Raw genomic sequence first — 25,763 nt, 5'->3', positions numbered from 1 at the left:
TGACCTAGTTTGCGATCTAGATGACCAAGTTTTAATCTTGACCTATATATCATACAGATGAACATTCTAACAAGATTTCAATGTATTTCTCTAATTTCTCTTGTGCCCTACTTTTGGGGTTTCATCCAGAATGATATAGTTTCAAACTTGACCTAAATTTTATATAGACAAACATTCTGAACATGTCTGATACAGATCAAGTAGGCCCATACAGATAAATTAGAACATGTGATCTCTAAAGTTTGAACAAGCCTTTTCTGTAATTTGACCTAGTAACCTAGTTTTTAAGCCCAGATAACCTAGTTTTTTATCCAAGATGAACATGTTTGAAACTTGACCTTTACTTATAGAGATAAACATTTTGCTTTAGTTTTCATGCAGGTAAGGTAGAAAATATGGCCTCCAAAGTTTAAAAAAACATTCCTATGCCTTGACCTTATGACATTGTTTCTGACCCCATTATGATTCGAATTTGTCAGAGATTTTGTTGAAGCAAATATTCTAATGAAATTTCATGAAGACTGCACAAAAATTATAACCTCTTGTCTTAATATTGAAATTGTTAATGACGCTGGACAACTGACATAGAGCGGTTACAGCAACTCACCTTGAACACTGTGTGCTCAGGTGAGCTAAAATTTTAAGGATATACATCCTTAGAAATAGGAATGTATTAATTCTACAAATATCAAAGTTTACTATGGCATCAACAAGTTCTTGTGTCAATAATTAGTCATCAAATACAGTGAATTTATGAACAACATGAACAGTTTAAGATATAAAACACTATGAATGTAAGAAATCCCTTTATAGAAAACAAGTGAATGTAGTATTGCCATACAATACAGACTATCATACTGGAAGGTGACTAATTTCAAGTTACAGTCCGGACAGGGAAAAACCTCTGTTGACATTTGATCTCCAATTGTGACCTTGACCTTTGAGCTAGTGTTAAGGATTTTGTGAGTGACATACCATATCATTATTGGGAACATTTGTACCATACAACAGAAAAATCCCTTCATGGATTGTCGTATTGTGGACTGGACAGAAAAAAAAAACAAGCTGTTGATATCTGGCCTCCCAAGTATGACCTTGATATTTAGGCTAGGGTTCTGGGTGATGTGCAAGACACATCATCTCATTATAGGGAATATTGTGTCAAGTAACACTGCAATCACTTGATAGATGGCATTTATTTGCCAGGCATGAAACAGACCCTAATAATAAAATGTTAACCTTTGACCAAAATGTGACCTTGACCACTAAGCTAGGGATCTAGGTGTTGCATATGATACATAGTCTTTATTCCACTAAATATTATAATTGCTTCATGGATGAGTTATGGTGCAGACAAGAAACAAAACCTTTTAAAACCATGTTAATCTTTGACCTCAAAGTGTGACCTTGACCTTGAAGCTAGTAGTCTAGAAGTAATAGATGTATTACTATCCTATGATGGATGGTCAAGTTACAGACCCGACAGGAAAAAATAACCTTTTGACTTCTGACCATCAAATGTGACTTTGATCTTCGGGCTAAAGGTCATAGCATTGAGCAGGACACATCATCTAATTATGAGGAACATTTATGCCAAATAGTATTAAAATCCCTGATGGATGACAGATATACTGACCAGGCACTGAAGTGTGGACAGACAGAAAAGTGCAACTGTATAGTGCCTGAAAATGGTTTTCAACCAATAGTTGACTAATAAAAATCTGTTCAAAAAAATAATTTATTTGCTGAAAGCTTGAAATATAAGTGTATTTGATGTTTTATATGGTCCGAATTTTTAAATATATGCAGTACAATGTATATGAATAATATAGCTAATAAAATCCTACATAATCTTGTTCCTGTACCAAGTATGGAATCACAATCTCTCTATGTCTGCTGTCTACATCTTCTTACATGGTAAGATATAACTAATTACAGAGCAAATAAATTAAAATAAAATGATATCATAACAATATCAAACTTTATCTTGTAACATCATTTTAGATGTTAAATCAACATAATGATGTTTAAAAATAGACACAAGTACTCATTGAGGCCAAAGTAGTAAAACTATATGTTTACCATTTGCTCTTATAAAACCTGTAACAGAAATGAAAATACTCTTTTCCCCTTTTTCCCTGTTGTAAGATGATTTCAATTTCGTTGGTATAAAACTTCCTTGTTCAAGGCTAAACTGATATTTCCTGATGACTTTAAACACAACTACTGTAAACTTCACTATTCCTGGAAATTTAATTTCGTGAAGTGATGCAAACATGAAATCTGCAAAAATGCATTTTTAATTTTTTTGTTAGGTTTAACATCACACCTACACAAATAAAGGACCAATGGTGACTTTTCAGCATTTCTGGAGGAAGACCCAAGGTACCCCTCCCTGCATTATTTCATCACGGGCTGGCATCTGGGTAAAACTACCGCCCTCCATAAGCCAGCTGGATGGCTTCCTCACATGAAGAATTCAATACCCTGAGCGAGGCTCGAACCCACATCCATGAGGGACAAGTGAACCAAAGTCAGAGACCTTAACCACTAAGCCCCTAATATTTCACAAAATATGAATGATGTCACAGCAATTTCTAATGCTAGTTCTTGCAATTTTCTGTCATAGCTTTTTACACAGAACACTGAAATACTGAAGAGAATATAGCCTTAATGACTACAGACCTTAAACCTTTACATAGTTTCTCTTCTATATGAACTGTAATGTATCTTTGTAATGCTAACAGAAAATGCAACAAATTATTTTCTTGAAAGTGTTAAAAAATATCAACTTTCAGTGAAATATCTGTACAATACAGGGTTTTAGCCAGGATTTTGTTATAGCTGGGCTCCCCATCCACAATTATGTAAACTCTCTTTTCATGTTATGCATCTACATGGACCTGACGATGAGTTCGAGCAAAGGGTGGTGTATGAATTATCCTAGTCTGAGCAAACAAAGTTCGACTGTATATGTACTATATCATTATGCAGTGATAATCAAATACACTTAAAAAAAAAAACCCCAAAACTTGCAAAATATCTGCAACAAAATATTTAGCTTTATATACAGGTTGTTATATTATAATGAATCTGCAGCTTACCTTTGACAAAGTTTATGCATTCTTGAGCAGACGGGATTTCGTTAATTTCAAACGAGCGACCATGACCTTGGTGTAACAGCCAGAGTATTTTCCACATTGTATCCTTAGAAATCTTACCAAAGGGCATATCAGCTATGAACTGCCACGAGCCTAACCTGTAATGATAAGAAAATTTAAATTTTAAAGTAAGTTCTGTGTAAAACTAGTAGCTGTTTTCATAGGACTTAGTTCAATTTTTAACTTGGTTCCATTTATATAGATGTCAGTTAAATTAAAAACATTTTCGAAACTTATTGCCAGTACAGGTGAATCTCTATAAGTAGAACGGTACTCTACAGAGGCAGAGAGAAAATAGCACAAATGGTGTGCCTGATTGGATATGTCACTAGACCACCAGGACACCATGTAAGTAGGTACACAGAGCAGACATATTTGCTTAAGTAACAACTGAAATCCCATTGTTTTGCTGACTGTTTGTGCAGGAGAATTGGTATATTTCCTGTGTTCCTCTTATTGCAAATCTAATTCAATTTGCAAAAACTTTGAGGAATATTTATAATGCAACTGAATCCTATTATAAATGTGGACTCGCCAATCAAGGGAACTCCTGACACCTGACTTATCTTACAGTAATGGATCTTCAGAATTATAAATATAACAAGAGCACCGCCTTGCGGGTGCTGACGCTCATCTGATTTTTTTTGTGTAATAGAAATATTGTCCTACCCATGATTTTCTAAGTCTAAAAAGGGCCATCATTCTTGCAAAAAGCAGGATAGAGTTATGTTTCTTGATGTTCAGTGTCCACTTATGATGGTGAAAAACTGTTGCAAGTCTTATGGCAATAGCTTTGATAGTTTATGAGAAAAGTTGACTTAAACATAATACTCAACCAAGAAAATGATTTTCTAAGTCCAAAAGGGGCAATAATTATTGCAAAAAGCAGGATGGAGTTATGTTGCTTGCTGTACAGGGTCAGCTTATGATGGTCAACAAGTGTTGCAAGTTTCAAAGCAATAGCTTTGATAGTTTAAGAGAAAAAGTTGACCTAAACATAAAACTTAACCAAGAAATCTGATATTTTCTAAGTCCAAAAGGGGCCATAAATCTTGCAAAAAGCAGGATGGAGTTATGTTTCTTGCTGTACAGGGTCAACTTATGATGGTGAACAAGTGTTGCAAGTTTTAAAGCAATAGCTTTGATAGTTTAGGATAAAAGCTGACCTAAACATAAAACTTAACCAAGAAAACTGATTTTCTAAGTCCAAAAGGGGCAGTAAATCTTGCAAAAAGCAAGATGGAGTAATGTTTCTTGATGTACAGGGTCTGCTTATGATGGTGAACAAGTATTCCAAGTTTCAAAGCAATAGCTTTGATAGTTTAGGAGAAAAGTTGACCTAAACATAAAACTTAACCAAGAAATCTGATATTTTCTAAGTACAAAAGGGGCCATAAATCTTGCAAAAAGCAAGATGGAGTTATGTTTCTTGCTATACAGGGTCAGCTTATGATGGTGAACAAGTATTCCAAGTTTCAAAGCAATAGCTTTGATAGTTTAGGAGAAAAGCTGACCTAAACATAAAACTTAACCAGGCAACGCCGACACCGACGCCGACACAGACAACCGCTCAAGTGATGACAATAACTCATCATTTTTTTTTCCAAAAATCAGATGAGCTAAAAAGATATAAAGTATACCAAAGTATTAGACGCAATTTTCATTTCAGAATTTCAATTTGTAATAATTTTGTTTGTAGGTAAAGGACAACTTAAGAGTGGAAAGAAAATAAATTCAGTTCATATCTATGTGTCATTAAATCTGCAGAAATCCCTTTAACTTATGCCATAAAATTGTTGAATCTTTATAAGTTTTCTCACAGTTTATGGAATTTTAATGCACTTAGTTTTAAGAAAACAAAATTTAAGGCTCAGAGCCAACGAGTCTCATATACAGTCACACTTTGTCCGCTCAAACTTAATGGGGAAAGCAAAATTTGTTCAATTTATTGGTAGTTTGAATCATCGAACAATATAAATTATATAGGTATTTTGCCGGGACCTGATAATGAGTTTGAGCTAAGTGTGTTGTACGAATTATCCGAGTCTGAACGACCAAAGTTTGATAGTATACAGGAAATTCAAACCTTTGTGACATATGGATGAAATTAACGGCCCTCATGAAGAAAGCATCATATTCCACTTGTAGTTTGTGTAGAGCTAGTGCTGGCAAGACTCCTTGATTTGCCTCATTGAAGTTCTCCCAATGTTCCGAGACAAACTGAACACATTGTCTAAAATATGACACATCAAAATTATCAGTTAACTTTAATCTTGATCATATCAGAAACATTTTGGTTTCTAGAATATATCAGTTACTGAACAGTCACTCAGCATTCTATAATGATGTTCTATTTTGCTGGGATTTTAAGTCCCACAGATACAATGACAGACCATAATGGCAACTTCCCAGCTTTTGATGATGGAGGGAGACCTCAGGTGCCAAACAGGCAAGGGTTGGCACCTTGGGTAGAACCAAGAACCTACCCTAAAATAGTTGGATGACTTCCACATATGAAAGAAGTCTAACTGACATCAGTGAGAGGCAAGTGATCCCTAACCACTCAGCAACAGAAAACTTCTAGATATTGAGAAGATAAAAGAAACAAACATCTCCTATTTGAATAATCCCCATAATTTACAAACCAAATAGATTTTGATAACTCAGCAAACTTGCTCACAGAACATATCATTCATATACTATTTTCTTTCTTTATATGAGAAAAAACTTCTGCAATGCTTTTGATGTTTCATCATACTGACATCACCCTCATTCGCAAACTGGAATGTTTTGGAAGTTTCACATGAGATTCAACATTATATAAAAGATATTTTCATAATACTGCTCCATCAGATAACCAAGAACAGTACTTTTTTAATTATCAGATAACAGAACTGGGACCAACTGCAGAAGTAGGATAGCTGTCTGATATATCACTGTGACAGGTTCATAACATACCTGATCATTCTACCAAGTCTTTTGTTAAGCTGTCGGTAACGAGCCATGTTGTATGTTTTGAGCCCATTACCCAGAATCCTGATGAGACATGTACAGAAAGCAAACACACGATACATCGTGGAATCAGTTGTTTTCTTGATGTCATACTCGTAGCAGTCTGAAAGACAAAATTAAAATCTATATTCCTCTAGTTTTCCATTGCCTAAGCATTCTATCTATCTATCTATCACATCTTGTTAGTTAACCTTTACCATGCTAAATTTCTAAAATGGACTGGTCCATCATTTAATTTGTGCAATACCACTTATCAATCAAAGGGGTGTTCACTGAAAATTTACTGACTGAATAGCAAACAGTGCAGACCATGATCAGGCTGCAGACGTGCAGGCTCATGTTTGTCTGCACTGGTCACAAAAGCAGAAATACTTGCCGCCAGCAGGTCAAAGGTTTAACTGATTATTTCTGATGGTTTAAGCATCCTTTTCCAACATTCCAACTATATAAAAGCTATGATAGTAACTTTACATGTACAAATTGTGTTACCAGTTTTGATTTTGTAGTATTTAAATTAGTCTTTGCCAGAAAACTAGAACAAATAGAGTTACAGATTGAATTGATGAAAGGTCATTAGTACTACTGTCAAACTGTAATACAGGATATCTGCTTTCCTATGGAAACATAATTTTTGCTTACACTTGTACTATAAAACTGAGTCTGTACATCAAAGTAAGTGAAAAGCAAACTGCTTCATAATTTACAGATACAGGTAAAACAATCTCTTTTCATGAAATCTACTGTAACTTGGAGAATGCTGCAGGTGAAATTACATAATATTGTATTTATAAAAATTTTGCAAAAGAGATACAAAAGTTTCAATTCAAAAGGAATTTGGAAAGCTGTTCATGTTTTTTACTTTCAGACATATGAAAAACTCTAGTCTTATTTTATATAAATGAAACATACCCCCAGCCTGTGATTGGACAATGAAGAATATATGTCTAAATATAGCAGCCAATGGCAACTGTTTGAGGACAGCAACAACATCATTCTCATGCAGATATACCCACGAACTCTGGGGATCTTCATCCTGCAAAACAAATGCTGTATAGTTTAAAATATGAATCCATGGAATGTTCTCAGTGTACACTATTTAAAACAAATATCATAACCAAGTTTTTTTCTCATAAACTTTTTTCTTTATGGGTGACAGTGACTAGTCTATGAACGTTCAAATAAATTCTGTTAAAGAATGGATGATGCTAAGTTCTCCAAGACTGGTGGACCATTTTGTGGTGTCAAAGCAAGTACAAACAAAACAAAAACTCAAAATTTGTAGCGAGAGATTATTCACAGTGGACACTTTTTACTTCAAACAGGAAATTTTCTGCATGGTCCTGCGTACATACTATAATTTAAGCTTTCCAGGTGCAAAAATCAAAATAGAAAATATTCAACTACCTCTTCTCCGTCAGAATCCACCATGACCCAGGACAGGTTTTTGTTGTCCTTTCCTGTTGCCAACATCTTCTGCATCTTACACATAAATTCACTACGGTAACTGAAAACATAAACAACAGTACCAAACTGTCACAATATACGCCAGCCATAGTGAATTATTATTAAAATGCGTATTGAGTAGACTATTTGTTGGTTTTCTCAACTTCATCTTACCCAAGAGCCATTACTCCAGATCGACAAAGTGTATCAAGCTTGTTATCGAAACTGATTAAAAGAATATTCCCATTACATTCTGACAAAGTCTGGTTAACACTGAATAAGAACTACCTAAGTTTTCAAAATATATCAAACATTAAACCTAACAAAATTGTCTGATTTTTTTGGTAATGTTCATTCAACAAGATTTGATCCTTGGTCATAAAGAACACTACAGATATGACATAACACAGTTACCACACTAACCTTGTTGGTATCAACACTGTGGACAGTCCTGTTATAACATGATCAAGGTAAGTATTTCCAAACATCAATGGCATGAAATTCTCATTGGTTGGAATGGGTGGAGTCTGAACAAAATGAGACGCCCACGAACCAATCCCTGCTGGGCACCTCATTATCTGATTCAGTATGTACATGTGATCTTCAAATGTTCCGACACGCAACAATGCTGACACCTAGAAAACACAAAAGCTGTATACAATAACTAAAGAATATATTTCACATAAACACAGACATGTAGCCTAACAGGGCAGTTTCAAGTTGGTTTTGAAATCGTGGTTCTTTTTATTTATTTCGGATCATTTTCAAAATATGTGGTATGTGATCTGATGTCACAATGAGTGATTACATTATTCCTTTAGTTGTTTGGCTGGGTTTATAGTCAAACTGACATAGTTAAGATTATAAGGCAACATTTAATAGTGTAGAGGACCCAAGGTAGCTGTTTAAGCCTGATTTTAAATCACAGACTGGCATCTATGCAGAACGACCAAACAACCACTTGTTCATCAGTGTCAAAGCTGACTTCTATACACAAAAAATGCAGCTTTAGGGTTAACTGGAAGTCAACGACAATGTCTGCACGACCATATTGGTCCTACCTTAATGATTAGGATCCAGACCGTGGTGAATATATATTGGCTGCCAATGGTTACCTATATATTTTCAAAATAAAGTAAGATTACACTAGAATCTTTGGAAAGTGGTTTTTATCTGCAGACTGTCTTCATTCACGGGTCAGAACGGACTAAATATTTAAATAATTAAACTAAACGTCTTTAGAACTAGGTGGTCTCTATTCACATGTGATCCTCAGTTCAGATTTATTTGAATTATCTCACTGAATATTGTTTTCCTTTAGCAATACTGTGAAACACCATTTGCTAGCGTATCAAGGCTCAAACTTCCCATAGCACTTGCAGAATTTATGTAGTTTCAGCCATTTTCGTTATATAGGCCTATATTTTGGCTCCCTTGAAATCCAGCAAAACTCAGGTAAATCATCACAGTTCCAGCAACTATTTGCAGTATAATGGCAGTTTCTGTATATTGACCTACCATTCTTTCAGTCCAGTGTTGTAAATTTACAACCATTTCTTTATCGTCAATGGGAAGGCGGTGAAATGTGAACAGTATAGAAATACAGTCCTGTAATTTCTGAATTTGGTGTATTGCATTTGGGTTCTGTCTCTCACAAGCTGTAAAATACATGCATTCATTTTGTACATTTTTATACCAGGAATGAAAATGTACATCTGTACATACTGCTTTTCTTCATCTTATATGCATCAGAATCATGTCAAATTTGTTTCTTTGATACAGGATTTACAACATTTTGAACAATTCAGAATATTTACATTCTCCCTATTTGTTCCATCAAAAACTATATATAATGACATTAATTTTGTATGACTGAAACACAAAAAGAAACATGTTTAAGTTATAATAACGTTGTTTAGACTTAAGTGATATCGTGCTGCTGTTTTGATGCTGCCCAAATGTATTCAGGGAGAATATTCCACAGATAACATTGCAATTATTCTATCTGTTAAACAGAATTATTCTAATGCTGATTCTCATGTTAAAGTCAACATAATATGCACAATTTACAAAAAAAAACACACAAAAAAAAACAAACTAAACTAGTTAATAAATTTATGCAAATGAAATATAATCTAAATACATGTTTTAGATTTTTTTTTGTGAAATTAACAACAGGAGAAAAAGAAAAAGAAATTAACCATGAATCACCTGAATCACTAAGGCAATTTCAAGGATTTGCCAATCATATTTTGTTGTTTCATTTTGCATGAACTCGGAAAGAAATTACTTTTTTCTTATTTATCTAAAGCCTGTAAGTATGTGTTCCTGCCTTCCAAACTAGTACCAGAAAAATAGTATTGTATGACACTAGAAACAAGAGGTGTCACTACTAGTGATAAATGCCATGATGCATGCCCAAGAATGCTACAGTTGTCTGCACAAAATATGCCAGAATAGATTAGGTATGAATCATTTTGTAACCTTGACCTGAGAGACCCGGGTCATAAATGCAAAACACCTTCTTAATATGGTTAACATTTGTGTCAAATTATTTTCAAATCCCTTGATAAATGGCAGAGTTATGGACCAGACAAGAAAAAGACTATGTTAACGTTTGACTTCAAAGTGTGACCTTGACCTTGGAGCTAGGGATCCGAGTCTTGCGCATGACATGTCATCTCATTATAGAGAACGTTTATGCCAAGTAATTTTAAAATCCCTTCATACATGACAGAGTTATGGATCGGACAAGAAACCTTTGACCTCTAAGTGTGATCTTGACCTTGGAGCTAGGGGTCTGGATCTTGCGCATTACACATTGTCTCATTATGGGGAACATTATCCCAAGTTATTTCAAAATCCCTTCATGGATGGATGAGCTATGGATGGACACTAAACAGTGTTAACCTTTGACCTCTAAGTGTGGCCTTAATCTTGGAGCTAGGGGTTTGGGTCTTGCGCAGGACACATTGTCTCATTAGGGTGAACATTTATGGGATGTTATTTCAAAATCCCTTTATGTATGGCAGAGTTACAGCCAACAAGAATTCGGACACGCGGACGGACAGTGTGATATGCCCATCTTCTGGGACATAAAAAAGATACAAATATATAAAAAAAAAATAGTCAGATGAGAAAGTAAGCAATGTTATCTGATTCTAAATGAAACAATCAGAAAAACATCCATAAAATTTTCGATCAACCATCGTACTAATTTGAAACACATATTTTAGGTATCTTTTAATGTAAAGAATGCAAACTTCAATACAAAGTTTTCTCATTCTACATTTTAACCACTTACCAAAGACGGGCAGGTTTTTGGGTATATCTCGGAGCACTGGAGATGTTATAAACAAATTGTGAATATAAGATTCCACTTGTAATCTAAAAATGGAAAATATAAACACAGTCAGAAAATAAAAATGCAGACTAGCAGCTTAATTATCTCACAAATGTAACCTCTCTTACAGTATACCTTGACTTGGAAAAAAATGAAAACCTGACTTTGGAGAAAAAAGTAGAGGCATGGATTTTTTTTAATGATATTTTTGAAAATTTAGTAAGAACATTATAAACTTACGTTTATCATGTAAATGCATCAATAAGTTTTTTTTTTTTTTTGCAAAATGATCAATTCTAGTAGATCTGTATATCTATACTCTTCTGTACATTTAATATCCCATGATAATCAGTTTTTTTTATTTTATACATATTAGTCTCTTCCTGTTCACAATGTGCATCTTCACCATATCAAATATATTTCTACAATGGATACAGTATATTCCATATTATTAGCTCATGCAACAACTGTGCTTGATCTACATAATCAAATGAATCAAATGATGTTTTTCAAACAGGTACCTGTCCAAATACATCATTGTATTGTACAGCACACTGTTACATAGACTTATATTATTATTTAAATTTTAAATCTGGGTACATACTTTGAAAGTTGAGCGGAGTATGAATGTAGCGCTAGTTCATTATGTATTTGGTCCTGTATATTCCTCAAGTTCAAGGTCATCCTGGAGAGAGCGTTATAGTCCAGTTTAGCTTGATTGTAGGAATGTGTCCCCACACAACTACTCTGATCCCCACACACACCCTGTAAGAATATTATCAAAAACTGCATTATTTATTTTTTCTTATATCTTAAAGTCAAACTGAAATGACTATCAGAGAGTCAGTATGTCATGTGTTCTGACCAAAAGAAATGCTACAAACATGTACAACTGGATTTAAATGAAAATATACTGGCATAATAAAAATGATGTTTTCATATCACTTTTTTTTTTTAGATGAAGGATAAACATCACCATCTATTGGAAAATTTTATGACTGAAAACAAAGACAGACAGAATAATCACTCCAACACAACATCTCTCTAACAGTTTAATGATAACCACTCCATAACCTAAAGTGGACCTTCAGATGTTAATTAACCCTTATCATGCTGGACATTATTGAGTCTGCCTTTGCAACCAGCGTAGATCATTATTAGCCTGCCATCCATGCAGTCTGATCATGATATGCACTGGTCACCATTCAGCCAGTATCTTTTTGGTAAGCACTCTTTTTAACAGTTAGTGGTACTGTCCGAATTGAATGACGGAAGTTCATTACAGAAATACAGCAGGGTAAGGGTTAAAAAATATAAAACAAAGTCTGCCTTAAACTGACCTGATTCAGAACAGTCAATGAAACAATGACAGTAACAATGACAGCAAATAAACTTGTTTCAACAATAATCATTTCAAAATTAAAGCTATAACCAAATAACCCTCTTCTTACTTTGACAGACTGTGTTTTCATCTCTGTTATCCAAACCTCGTCATGTGATTTACGATAACTTTCCTCGTAACTTTTCAGAGCTGCCTCACATTGCAGTAAATGTTTACGTGCCCTCTGGTAGCTCATAAGGATCTCATAAAATTCATGATTTTCTCTCTTCATCTCCATCTGTGAAGAAAAATAACACTATAACCAATCAAAACCTCAGGAAATGCAAAACCTATAAGCCAATTAATACTTAGCAATGCCACTTTACTGAATCCAAAACACAGACGAAGTGCACAGTGAAATAATTACATTATTTATTTGATACTGATTTAAAGCTATTACCTAACACAATTTTTGAAATGTAAAGTAGAACAGTTAACCTAACCAGTGTTTCTGGATTCTACCACAACAAAAGTTCGTCACAATTAGACTGGTCTCCAAACTGTACGGCAGAAATGTTCTTCACAAGTAGACTGGTCTCTAAATTCTATGACAGTACTAACTTGTTCTTCACAAGCAGACTTGTCTTTAAATTCTATGGCAGTGTTCTGTTGTACTTCACGAGTAGACTGGTTCCAAACTCAACAACAGTACTATCTTGTTCTTCACAAGTAGACTGGTCAACTCCAAACTGTATGACAGTACTGACATGCTCTTCACAAGTAGACTAGTCTCTAAATTCTACAACAGTACTAACTTGTTCTTCAAAAGTAGACTGTTTCCAAACTCTTCAACAGTACTATATTGTTCTTCACAAGTAGACTGGTCTCCAAATTGTATGCCAGTACTGACATGTTCTTCACAAGTAGACTGGTCTCTAAATTCTACAACAGCACTAACTTGTTCTTCAAAAGTAGACTGGTTCCAAACTCTTCAACAGTACTATCTTGTTCTTCACAAGTAGACTGGTTCCATACTCTTCAACAGTACTATCTTGATCGATGTAACTCATTGCAGAGTTGGAGCGGTCTTCTGCGCATGCCAAAAAGTGATTAACAATTGTAGTGCACGGCAAAAATATGCATATTTTTGCATGTCCGCACGCATTTAGTGTATAATATGCATAAAATACTGACAAAAGGTTAGGGTTAGTATCACCATGGTTACAAAATATATACATTTAAGATTTTTTCGTTCGAATTTAGTTAATCCGGTATATAACGGAGTCTGTAATTTATACCGGCGCTCCAAGTCTGCATTGAGTCACAGTCTATCTTGATATTCACAAGGAGACTGGTCTCCAAACTCAGTTTTATAACCTTGGACCCTTTACTTGCCTCAGCCCTCATTTCTATGTAAGAATTAAAAATATTATCATCAACGAAGAAATAACATTCCGGTTAACCAAACCCATAACCACTATACCAAAATATTCACCTGTACAAATCTGTCAATGTAAGCAGTATTGTTTTCAAGTCTTGTGTTATAGTACAGAGAATTCAGCTGTTCTGGAGTCAAAGGCTGAAACTCTTCTCGCCTTTCAACCCTAGGTGGCGCCACATGCTCAATCTCCCTTGGATGCAAGTCAAGTTCCATTGGAGCAGAACTCTTGACTTCTATTTTTGGGACACATTCATTGTCTGTTGAAGCCTGCTCTTTAAGGTCATGAAAAGATGCTTCCAGAATGGGAACACTGTCTACAGTCTGTGATGTTGTCTGCAAATGAATAATTTTGTAAAACCAATTGTTAAGCAATATGTTTTAGAATAATCTAATCCCTTTAAATGAAATAAGTCCTGTGCCACAAACAAAGTTTGACGACAATCCATAACGCAGTTCATGAGAAGAAATTGATTTATTAAGATAATGCTGATGCATCAAAATAGTTGCCAGAGTACCCACTTATTAAAATCTATTTATTAAAAAGCTGAAGCAAAGCCTTCAGTGAGCTGAAAAGTTACAGTAATTCAGGTATGTTTTTTGTTGGGCTTAACATCGCACCGACATAATTTAGCTCATATGGCGACTTTCCAGCTTTGATGGTGGAGGAAGACCCTAGATGCCCCTCCATGCATTATTTCATCAGGGGTGGGGACCTGGGGCTGGGCAGAACCACAAACCTTTCATAAGCCAGCTGGATGACTGGAAGAATTCAAGGCCCCAAGTGAGGCTCAAACCCACATTGTTGAGGGGCAAGTGATTTTAAGTCAGTGGCCGTAACCACCCAGCCACGGCGGCCCCTAGTAATTCAAGTAATCATGCAGTAAATGATTTAGTAAACATAAGTATGTGTTACAGTGATGAAACATTTATCATTCTTACACCATGCCTTGTTTCAGTATCTATAACAGTTTATAATTAAAACACACTCATTTGATTCTATCACAATTAATTATCAATAAATCTTAAATTTTCACAAATACAACATTACCCCAAAAAATGTGTTACTACCTAAGTTAAGACATACAACTTACTAGTTCATTTTCTAACATAAACTGTTGAAGCTGCTCTGATAAATCTGGATAAAGATGTTCTTGTGTTGCATGTTCAACTTTATTATCACTTTTCTGTCCAACTTTATTGGCTACTAATTCATTCTGAACTTCCAAATCAACAGGTATGCCTGCATCCTCTTCTGTCTTCAAAGGTTCAACAATATTAGTTTTAGTTTCAACACCTGTTTCTGTTCTGCTATTCTCATCTTGCTTTTCATCTTTGTTACCCTCATCAATGTTTTCAACCTGTCTTTCACTAGCTTGTTCCTGTTTACTATCATTTTCATCTACATTCTGTTCAGATTTATTTTCAGTTCTATTTTCTGTTTCAGTTTTTTCATCCTGCTGAAGAGCAGGTTTTACATCAACATCAGTTTCGTCTTTACTATCATCCCCTTTTTTATTTTTCTCATCTGCATCCTTATCATTGTCTTTGCTTTCTGTTTCCACTTTCAAAAGATTTTCAAGATCTGCAACATCAGGAATTCCTTCTGCAAGATCCACTTCACTCTCAATGTGCTCAGAGGTCTGTTCATATTTCTTCTTTTCCTGTAAAATAACAAATTTGGAAGTGCATTTTTGTGACAAGGTATGTTTCAAGGGTATAGTACTATAGCACCTAAAATCTGTCTCAAACCTGAAAAAAAAAATCAAAGACAGAAGCCATGTTCCCCACTTAGATTCAAATAAGCTCTCAACAACATTGCTGTAACTGATTTGGTGAATGGTGTAGTAGGGAAGAGTACAACTTATAAGGGTACACTTATACTTCCTTGCTATTGAGCTAGCTTTCATACAAACATCAGAGTGTCTGCCTTAGGCATGAGATATCCTGGGTTTGATTCCCCGCCAGGCATGAAGTATTTTCAGTCTGTTACACATTCAATCATATTATAATATTCAAAGTATATTTCTCACATTTTTTTTCTCAACTTCTGCATGTCTCCCACATTCGGCTATATCTACATGATGAAAGCTAACTGTAAATGATGACATGAAACATCTGACAAGACTGACATCCTTCAAAATGACCTTGACAGAGTTAACAAGTGAATGAAGTATTGCCATGCAATACAAAGTCCCCTACTGGAAGGCACCTAATTTTTTCTACTGCAGTATAACATAATGAACTGATATCTGTCAATGATGTATAAACAATATTGTACTACATATACAATATGTTATAACATTATAACAACACACTTGGATTAAAATGTGCATATATAAAAACCCACAGTTGTTTTCATATTGAATTTTTTTGGCTGATTATAAAAATGTTATCATGTAAGTTATTTATAGTAACAACAAAGGGAAATTAATCTTTAAAAAAAAAAAAAAAAAAAAAAAAAAAAAAATTAATAATATAAGTCCACAAGAAACTCTTTACCAGGTAGAGATAGGTCAAAATACACCTAAAAATTGGATGTTACATGCATGCTGTACCACAGAAAAGTGGTCTCGATTTTTCTCTACTGCCAGTAATAAAAAAGTTACAATAAAATCTATTTATAGTAACAACAAAGGGATGTAATTCTAAAAACAAGGGTGCCTCATGGTGGTGAACATTTGGTCCAAGTTACATCAAATCCCTCCATGCATGAAGAAGAAATGTTCCATACAAAGTCATTCTTGAATTTGACCTTTGACTTCTAAATATGACCTTGACCTTAGACCTAGGGACCTGGTTCTTGCTCATGACATGTTGTCTCATCCAGGGGAATATTTGTGCCAACTGATATCTAAATCCTGCTTTGCATGACAAAGTTATAGACCGGACAGGAAAAAAATCCTCTTGACCTTTGATCTCAAAGTGTGACCTTGACCTTTAAGCTAGGGTACTGGGTGTTGCGCATGACATGTCGTCTCATCATGGGAAACATTTGTGCCGAGTAATATTAAAATCCCTTCATGGATGGCAGAGTTATGGACGGGACAGGAAAAAAACTCTGTTGACCTTTGACCCCCAATTGTGACCTTGACCTTTGAGCTAGGGGTCCGGGATTTGCGCATGACACGTCGTCTCATCATGGGGAACACTTGTGCTAAGTAATATTAAAATCCCTTAATGAATGTCAGAGTTATGGACCGGACACGAAACAGACCCTGTTCATGCTATGTTAACATTTGACTGCTAAGTGTGACCTTGACCTTTGAGCTAGGGGTCTGAAAGTTGTGCATGACATATCTTCTTATTATGAGGTACATTTGTGCCAAGTAATATTAAAATCCCTTCATAGATGGGAGAGTTATGGACCGGACAGGAAAAAAACCTTGTTGACCTTTGACCTCCAATTGTGACCTTGACCTTTAAGCTAGGGGTCCAGGTTTTGCGTATGACACGTCGTCTCCTCATGGGGAACATTTGTGCCAAGTAATATTAAAATCTCTTCATGGATGGGAGAGTTATGGACCGGACAGGAAAAAAGCCCTGTTGACCTTTGACCTCCAATTGTGACCTTGACCTTTGAGCTAGGGGTCCGGGATTTGCGCACGACACATCATCTCATCATGGGGAACATTTGTGCCAAGTAATACTAAAATCCCTTCAAGGATGGGAGAGTTGTGGACCGGACAGGAAAAAAGCCCTGTTGACCTTTGACCTCCTATTGTGGCCTTGACCTTTGAGCTAGGGGTCTGGGTTTTGCGCATGACACGTCGTCTCATCATGGGGAACATTTGTGCCAAGTAATATTAAAATCCCTTCATGGATGACAGAGTTATGGACCGGACACGAAATTGCGGACGGACGGAATGACGGAATGACAGAATGACGGAATGACGGAAAAGAGCATTCCTATAGTCCCCAAAACTGGTTTTCAACCAGTAGGGGACTAATAAATGTGGTAAAAATTGGGAATTGAAATTTAATGCTAGGAAAGGCAAGATTACTCAGTATGGCAAGAACAACAAGTGAATGAAGTATTGCCATGCAATACAAAGTCCCCTACTGGAATGCACCTAATTTTCACTACTGCAGTATAGCATAATGAACTGGTATCTGTCAATGATGTATAAACAATATTGTACTATAGATATACAGTATGCCATAAACAAAAGACTTGGATTAAAATTTGTATATATAAAACCCTATAGTTGTTTTCATATAGCATATTTGGCCGATTATCAGAAAGGTAAAAAAAAAAAAAAAAAAAATCCATACAAAACTCTTTACCAGGTAGAGATAGGTCAAAGTACACCTAAAAATTGGATGTAACATGCATGTTGTACCACAGAAAACTGGTCTCGATTTTTCCCTACGGCCTGTAATAAGTAAGTTACAATATAAGCTATTTATAGTAAAACAAAGGGAAATAACTCTAAAAAAACAAGAGTGCCTCATGGTGGTAAACATTTGTGCCAAGTTACATCAAAATCCCTCCATGCATAAAGAAGAAATGCTCCGGACAAAGTCATTCTTGAATTTGGCATTTGACCTCTAAGCTTGACTTTGACCTTAGACCTAGGGACCTGGTTCTGGCGCACAACAATCTTTCTCATGATAGTGAACATTTATGTCAGGTTACATCAAAATCCCTCCATGCATGAAGAAGAAGTTTTCCAGACAAAGTCATTCTTGTATCTGACCTTTGGCATCTGAGTGTGACCTTGACCTTCGACCTAGGGACCAGGTTCTTGTGCATGACACTCCCTCTCATAGTGGTGAACATTTGTGTCAAGTAATATTCAAATCCTGTTTTGCATGACAAAGTTATACACCGGACAGGAAAAATGTCCCATTAACCTTTGATCTCCAAGTGTGACCTTGACCTGTAAGCTAGGGTTCTGGGTGTTGCGCATGACACGTCGTTTTATCATGGGGAACATTTATGCCAAGTTATATTAAAATCCCTTGATGGATGTCAGAGTTCTGGATGGGACAAGAAAAAAATCATATTGATCTTTGACCTCCAATTGTGACCTTGACCTTTGAGCTAGGGGTCAGGGTTTTGCGCAGGACAAATCATCTCATCATGGGGAACATTTGTGCCAAGTAATATTAAAATACCTTCATGGATAGCAGAGTTATGGACCGGACACGAAACAGACCCTATTCATGCCATTTTAACATTTGACTGCCAAGTGTGACCTTGACCTTTGAGGTAGGGGTCTGAAAGTTGTGCACGACACATTGTCTTATTATGAGGTACATTTGTGCCAAGTAATATTAAAATCCCTTCATGGATGACAGATTTATGGACCGGACAGGAAAAAAGCTCTGTTGACCTTTGACCTCAAACTGTGACCTTGACCTTTAAGCTAGGGGTCAGGGTTTTGCGCATGACACGTCGTCTCATCATGGGGAACATTTGTGCCAAGTAATATTAAAATCCCTTCATGGATGACAGAGTTATGGACCGGACAGGAAACAGACCCTGTTCATGCCATGTTAACATTTGACTGCCAAGTGTGACCTTGACCTTTGAGGTAGGGGTCTGAAAGTTGTGCATGACACATCGTCTTATTATGAGGTACATTTGTGCCAAGTAATATTAAAATCCCTTCATGGATGGCAGAGTTATAGACCGGACAGGAAAAAAGCCCTGTTGACCTTTGACCTCAAATTGTGACCTTGACCTTTAAGCTAGGGATCCGGGTTTTGCGCATGACATGTCGTCTCATCATGGGGAATATTTGTGCCAAATAATATTAAAATCCCTTCATGGATGACAGAGTTATGGACCGGACACGAAATTGCGGACGGACGGAAGGACGGAAAAGCGCATTCCTATAGTCCCCGAAACTGGTTTTCAACCAGTAGGGGACTAATAAAAAGCATATATCTATTAAAGAAACTTGTAAATTTTGAAATGTGATGAAGAAAAGTGTGATAAAGGAGTAGTTTTTCTATACAGACAGTCTAAAAATTTCCTGCATTTCCCTCATATGAAAGATTTCTTTCGCGCTTCAAAAAGAATCTATCTTTATGCTTCTGTCGACCTTTTGCAAAGGAAGAAAGAAAAAAGGTAAAACAAACAAATAAGTAGATAACTGGCAGTATTCTTCTTCTTATGTCATGGGCTCTTTTAAACAAACTTTACAGTGTGTTGTGGAGGAGGTGAACATTACATTTATACAATTTTTTTTTTTGTTCGAAAAAAAATCTACTACTAAGATGAAACATATATTTAAATAAATGTATAATTATAATGAATATATACATTATCTGGTACAAACTCTTTTTTAAAGTAAGCTTGTTCAGTGGCTGGTGGCTGTATATTATGGAAAACTAATATTTTAAGATCATTTTTGCCTGACAAATCTCAGTATCTTAATGCTTATTGTACAAGAGGTGTTACATTATCGAGCAATGTATTTAGGGTCGTTTGCGCATGACACATATCTCATCATGGGGACATTGTGCAAGTAATATTTAAAATACCTCATGGTACTAGAGTTAGATTCCGACACAAACAGACCCTATTCAGCCATTTTAACATTGTGCAAGTGTGACCTGACCTTGAGAGGTCGAGTCTCAGACACATTGTCTATATGAGTACATTTGTGCCAAGAATATTAAATCCTTCATGGTGACAGATTATGGACCGGACAGCAAAAAGCTCTGTTGACCTTTAGACCTCAACTGTGACCTTGACCTTAATAGGCTCAGTTTTTGCGCGACGGTCTCTCACGGACATTGTCAATAATATTAAATCCCTTCATGGATGACAAGTATGGACAGGAACAGACCCTGTTCATGCCATTTCAATGACTGCCAATGTGACCTTGACCTTTGAGTGGTCGAAGTTGCATACACAATCTCTTATGAGCGTACAATTTGTCAGTAATATAAAAAATCCCTTCAGATGGCAAGTTATACCGACAGAAAAAAGCCCTTTGACCTTTGACCCAATTGTACCTTGACCTTACTGGATCCGGTTTTGCGCATGGACAGTCTCTCATCATGGGGAATATTTGTCAATATTAAAATCCTTACATGGATGACAGTTATGACCGACACGAATGCGAAGAGAAGGACGAAAAGGCTTCTATATCCCCGACTGTTTTCAACAGTAGGACTCATAAAAAGCATATTTATTAAAGACTGTAAATTTTGAATGTGATGAAGAAAAGTGTGATAAAGAGTATTTTTCTACAGAAGTCTAAAATTTCGCATATTCCTCTATGAAGATTATCTTTCGCGCTCAAAAGAATCACATTATGCATCTGGTGCGACGCTTTGCAAGATAAAATAAAGGTATTACATAACAAAAAGTAGATTAACTGGCGTTATCATTCTCTTATGTCATGAAGCTCTTTACACAAACTTTACAGTGTTTGTGGAGAGTGAAATTACATAATAGCAATTATGTTGTTTTTTTCGAAAAAATCTACTACTTAGCGATGAATTCATATATTTAAATAAATGTATAATTATAATGAAAATACATTTCGGTACAAACTCTTTTAAAGTAGCTGTTCAGATGGCTGGTGGCGTAATATGGAACTAATATTTAAGATCCTTTGCCTGACGATCTCAGTATCTAATGCTATTGTACAAAGTGTTACAATACGAGCAAAGTATCTAGGAGCTTTCATAAAATCTCAGCTGATAACAGTAATTTATATTGATGGTACCTTAGATTGACGGTTAGAATTCATCAAAAAGAAGTAATAATTTATCAATATAGGCTGCAGTTTCTGTACTTTTCCAACATATTCTCTGCACACAACGGAAGATACCCAAATATGAATGTATGGTATGGTGATCTGGAACATTTTAAGGCTTATCATGTAGTTGGCTAACTTAGTTAATTTGGCAACCAGTTCAAAGAAGATTTTCAAGATGAACTATATATTTTCAATGATAATTTTTAAAAAAAAATTCCTGGATATGTCACTATAAAGAGTAAGGCAGTATAGAAAGATAGATGGATAAATGAGGAGTGCAGAAAGATACATGAGCCGCACCATGAGAAAACCAACATAGCGTGTCTGCGACCAGCATGGATCCAGACCAGCCTGCACATCTGCGCAGGCTGGTCAGGATCCATGCTGTTCACTAACAGATTCTCTAATTGCAATAGGCTTTGAAAGCGACCAGCATGGATCCTGATCAGACTGCGCAGATGTGCAGGCTGGTCTGGATCCATGCAGGTCGCAAACGCACTATGTTGGTTTTCTCATGGTATGGCTCACATGTAGATTAAAATGATTCACCAATCAGCTGTTCAAAGTGAAAGTAGAAATTCATTGGTGTTAAACTGATGTTTCTTTTATGACATTGCTATGTTAGTCTGTCAACAGTATCGACACAAACAGAAGTCATTAATTGTTTTCACACAAAGATATTGATCAGAGATCCACAAAATTATGGCCACTGCAAAGCAAAATAATTTGTGGCCTTCCAGACCTGATACAGCTGAACGACTTACTTCATATCAAACAACTAAGATATATCAATCAAAAATACACAAATGAATTAAAGTAAATTCTGAAAAAATAAGTATTGGTATTAAGCATTTATCACCACAGTTTGGAGAATACCTTGCTTCTGCGTTTTACCCGAACAGCCTCTGCCATTTTCTTTTGTTTATGTCACATGACTAAGTTCCAAATTTAGCACGAGCGTGAAAGTTACACGTCGTTACAATGTACTTTCGGAGACCGAAATGACAAGTAAGAAGATTTTGTCAAACTCAAATACTGGTGAAAGTTTATTCGCAAATATGGTATTGTTTTCAGTATGACTACTGCATTTTTACTTTGATGATTTCACAGTTTACATAGATTTTTCTTACATATTTTGGGAAAGGACGAGTCAAATCATGCAGTAGTTAACTCGTACCCAGACGTTCGTACCAAAATTAACTCGCACAGATGCCGACAGATGTGTTGCTGATTTGATCAATAGGTAGTGCAAATACTGGAGTGTATATGAAATCATGATTACTTATTTACTGGCTGCTAGTTTGTAGCACAAGAGCTTTGTAGCTCATGCTATGATGTTGATTATGCAACGTTTAATAAAGCTTACCTTTAGGGTGCTTTAACTTTTACCTTTACCATGTTGTGATAATATATGTGTAATAACTGATATATTGATTTGTGTGTTACTTGTTTTTTTTATCTTTGTCGGTAAATAGCTATACATAGCTAATGTTTTCTGTTTATATGCTCCAACTTTAAATAAAATTTGTATTGTATTGTCTATCCTTACGCATTTTGTTTATTGTGGTAGCTTAATCTATGATCTGATATATATGGTCAATATGAAAAACATTGATAAAGTGAACCATGAGAAAGTCCTGTTTAAAATGCATTATTATGTTATACATGGAAATGGATTAAGAGCTTCCTTGACAACCAGCTTCAATCCTTAATCCTAAACGGTACAAGCTCAAGTCAGAACCCATACCTGTCTCTTCTGGAGTTTCACTGAGGTCTGTGCTTGGGCCCTTGCTCTTTCTAGCATACATAAATGACCTTCTACAAAATATCAAGTCTTAAGTGTGTCTATTTGCAGATGACACTGCATTATATATTATGTCACTTACGTCCAAAATCAGGGCTGTAGGAACAAGGAGGGCCAGGGGGTCCCCCCCCCAATAATTTGACCGAATATGGTAATTATCTTAGAGATTTTTTGGCAGCGAGTCAATTTTAGCTCATTTTCATAATGTGTGCCCCCCTCCCCCAATCTGAAAATGCTTCCTATGGTCCTGAAAATGACCTTAAAACATTAGAAAAGTGGGAGATGGGCTGGGATATGGAATTCAATCCCGCAAAATGTCAAGTTATCCACATCAAAAGAAGGAAACATCCTATCTCCTCACAATAGTACCTGCATAATACACTTCTAGAATCTGTCACATCAGCAAAATACCTTGGCGTGGATATCTTAGACGATTTTTCATGGGACGCCTACATAAACAGGTCAACCAAAAAGGCAAATCAAACAGGAATATAAAGGTCAGTTCCAACCCCCTTAATAAGTCCATGGCATATCAGACCTTTTTCAGACTACAGCTGGAATATAGCTCAGAAGTCTGGTCTCCATACACACAAACCAAAATAGACCAAATAGAAGTGGAAACTGCTTCGATAGCCTAGTGGTAGAGTGTCCACTTCGAGTGCAGGAGGTCGTGGGTTCAATCCCTGGCTGTGTCATACCAGAGACATGAAAAATGGTACCAGTAGCTCCCTTGCTTGGTGCTCAGCATTAAAAGGGAAACTAGCCTCTTCTCTCATACCCTTGTGGTGATGGATTCCATCAGGAATGAGGTGTTAAGAGTGATTAATATAACTTGTAGAACTTCCTTCACGACCTAAAATAAATTGTGTATAAACTAAATAGAAGCGGTCCAAAGATGGGCAGTGTGTCTGGCTTTGTCTGTCATTGGCCACACCTCCAGTGTCAATGACATGCTGTATAATCAAAAAATGGCATAGGCTTGATCTCTGGCACATTGACTCCTGGCACTCTCTTAGGTATAAAATCTCGAATCAACTGGTGGCAATCGCCATGGAAGATTATTTCACCCCCCTAACATTACCATCTGCTGTCTTACAGGTTAATCTCTGCAACCACTGACTACTACAAATACTCCCTTTTCACCAGGACTATAGTCCTTTAGAATAATCTTCCACCTGACATTCCCTTCCTTCCAGCCCTTGAATACAGTTGACACTGTACAGGGCTTTTTCACCCTATCTCACGGGGCCGATATTCGGCCCCATTCCCAATGCCAAATATGCTCTATTGTTCCTAATCTGGAGCCAAAAGTTCCCAATCCATTGAAAAATTTCCCAACTGAAATCAGTTACTTTCTGTTTTTCAATAATAATTCTTGCACAATTAGTTTTGTTTGCCAAGTAAATCAAACAAAATATTGGAAAAACCAACTTGTTTCTATTTTTAGTAACATGACCTCTGCAACCTCGGCAAAAAATAATTACAAGATTTTGCTGAAGAAATGTATGATTTGTATGCAAAAACCTCTCAAAATGCATAAAAACACAAATATTAATTGAATAAAGTACCCTAAACATGTTGACAGGTAGTTCTGATACCATTAAAATCATCTACCCCAATCCCTAAAAAGAAAAAGGTTACTCCCAAACCTAAACTAAAAACATCTGAACGTCTCACAGTCCTTAACATTAATTGTCGCTCTGTCAAAAACAAAATCCCTGAATTACACCTAGTCATTGACCAAACTAAACCAGATGTTATATGCCTTACTGAAACATGGCTTAAGCCAGACATCAGTTCCTCCGAAATATTTCCTGATAATCTTAATTATAAGGTATATAGGGATGACAGGAGTGAAGGTCAAGGCGGAGGAGTGATGATAGCTATATCTAACTCACTGATCAGCCAAGAACAACCAGACCTCAAGACTTCATGCAATATAACCTAGGCCAAAATTACCATTACTGGCCTTAAAGATATCTTTGTCGGAGCCTACTACAAACCCCAAGAATTAGACGCCGACTCCCTGTCCCAACTTTGGTTATCCCTTAGTAAAATACCCAAGGGCAGCATAGTATGACTACTTGGAGACTTCAACCTCCCCGACATTGACTGGTCAAAAGAGTCCCCTAAACAAACTTGTAAAAACAGATCCTTTTATGAAGAATTTATTGAAAGATATTCCCATTACAATCTTGAACAAATAGTTAAGATCCCAACTAGGTTATCCAACACCCTTGATCTCTTCTTAACAAACCATCCATCCCATGTCCACTTGGTCAAATCCCTACCGAGTCTAGCAACCTCGGATCATGATATAATTTTTCATGAATTGAATCTTAATAGGGGCCGCCCAACCCAACCTAGACGCCCTATAAAACTCTATACGAAGGCTAATTGGGAAGGGCTAAAATCTGACATGAAGGCTTTTGGTGCTAGCTTTCTCACAGAAAACCATTCAGACCCTGAAGTAGCGTGGAATTCATTCAAGGACTGCCTTAATGAATCCCAGTCAAA

The 25,763-nt window shown here is 36.1% G+C and overlaps 2 protein-coding genes across 11 annotated transcripts in view; one reads left to right on the top strand and one right to left on the bottom strand.

Annotated features, from left to right (window-relative positions):
* The window catches only part of LOC123528430 (ectopic P granules protein 5 homolog), a 307,990-nt gene extending 285,525 nt beyond the window's left edge, over positions 1-22,465 (bottom strand). For 6 of the 7 annotated variants that reach the window (XR_008366830.1, XR_008366831.1, XR_008366833.1 and 3 more), the window contains exons 1-14: positions 22,319-22,465; positions 14,813-15,382; positions 13,776-14,054; positions 12,411-12,578; positions 11,564-11,724; positions 10,921-11,003; positions 9,135-9,274; positions 8,040-8,251; positions 7,578-7,677; positions 7,083-7,206; positions 6,120-6,276; positions 5,248-5,394; positions 3,105-3,259; positions 2,083-2,100 (exon numbers count right to left, since the gene is read on the bottom strand). Coding sequence is in view for 2 of the 7 variants with exons in the window: in XM_053522064.1 (XP_053378039.1) it covers positions 2,083-2,100; positions 3,105-3,259; positions 5,248-5,394; positions 6,120-6,276; positions 7,083-7,206; positions 7,578-7,677; positions 8,040-8,251; positions 9,135-9,274; positions 10,921-11,003; positions 11,564-11,724; positions 12,411-12,578; positions 13,776-14,054; positions 14,813-15,382; positions 22,319-22,354 (2,350 nt within the window). In the remaining 5 variants the exon portion in view is untranslated. The remainder of the gene's footprint in view (positions 1-2,082; positions 2,101-3,104; positions 3,260-5,247; positions 5,395-6,119; positions 6,277-7,082; positions 7,207-7,577; positions 7,678-8,039; positions 8,252-9,134; positions 9,275-10,920; positions 11,004-11,563; positions 11,725-12,410; positions 12,579-13,775; positions 14,055-14,812; positions 15,383-22,318) is intronic. The other variant, XM_053522065.1, reaches the window with a different exon arrangement.
* LOC123528431 (UDP-xylose and UDP-N-acetylglucosamine transporter-like) overlaps positions 22,386-25,763 on the top strand; it is a 61,257-nt gene continuing 57,879 nt past the window's right edge. For 2 of the 4 annotated variants that reach the window (XR_008366835.1, XM_045308131.2), the window contains exon 1: positions 22,458-22,685. The gene's annotated coding sequence lies outside the window, so the exon portion shown is untranslated. Of the gene's footprint in view, positions 22,686-25,763 lie in introns of all 4 variants that reach the window. The other 2 variants (XM_053522096.1, XM_045308132.2) reach the window with 2 other exon arrangements.

The sequence above is a fragment of the Mercenaria mercenaria genome, chromosome 13 (assembly GCF_021730395.1).
Source record: "Mercenaria mercenaria strain notata chromosome 13, MADL_Memer_1, whole genome shotgun sequence".
Taxonomy (NCBI): Eukaryota; Metazoa; Mollusca; class Bivalvia; order Venerida; family Veneridae; genus Mercenaria; species Mercenaria mercenaria.
Note: the sequence above shows the minus strand (reverse complement) of the source record. Positions and strands in the feature narration are given on the sequence as shown.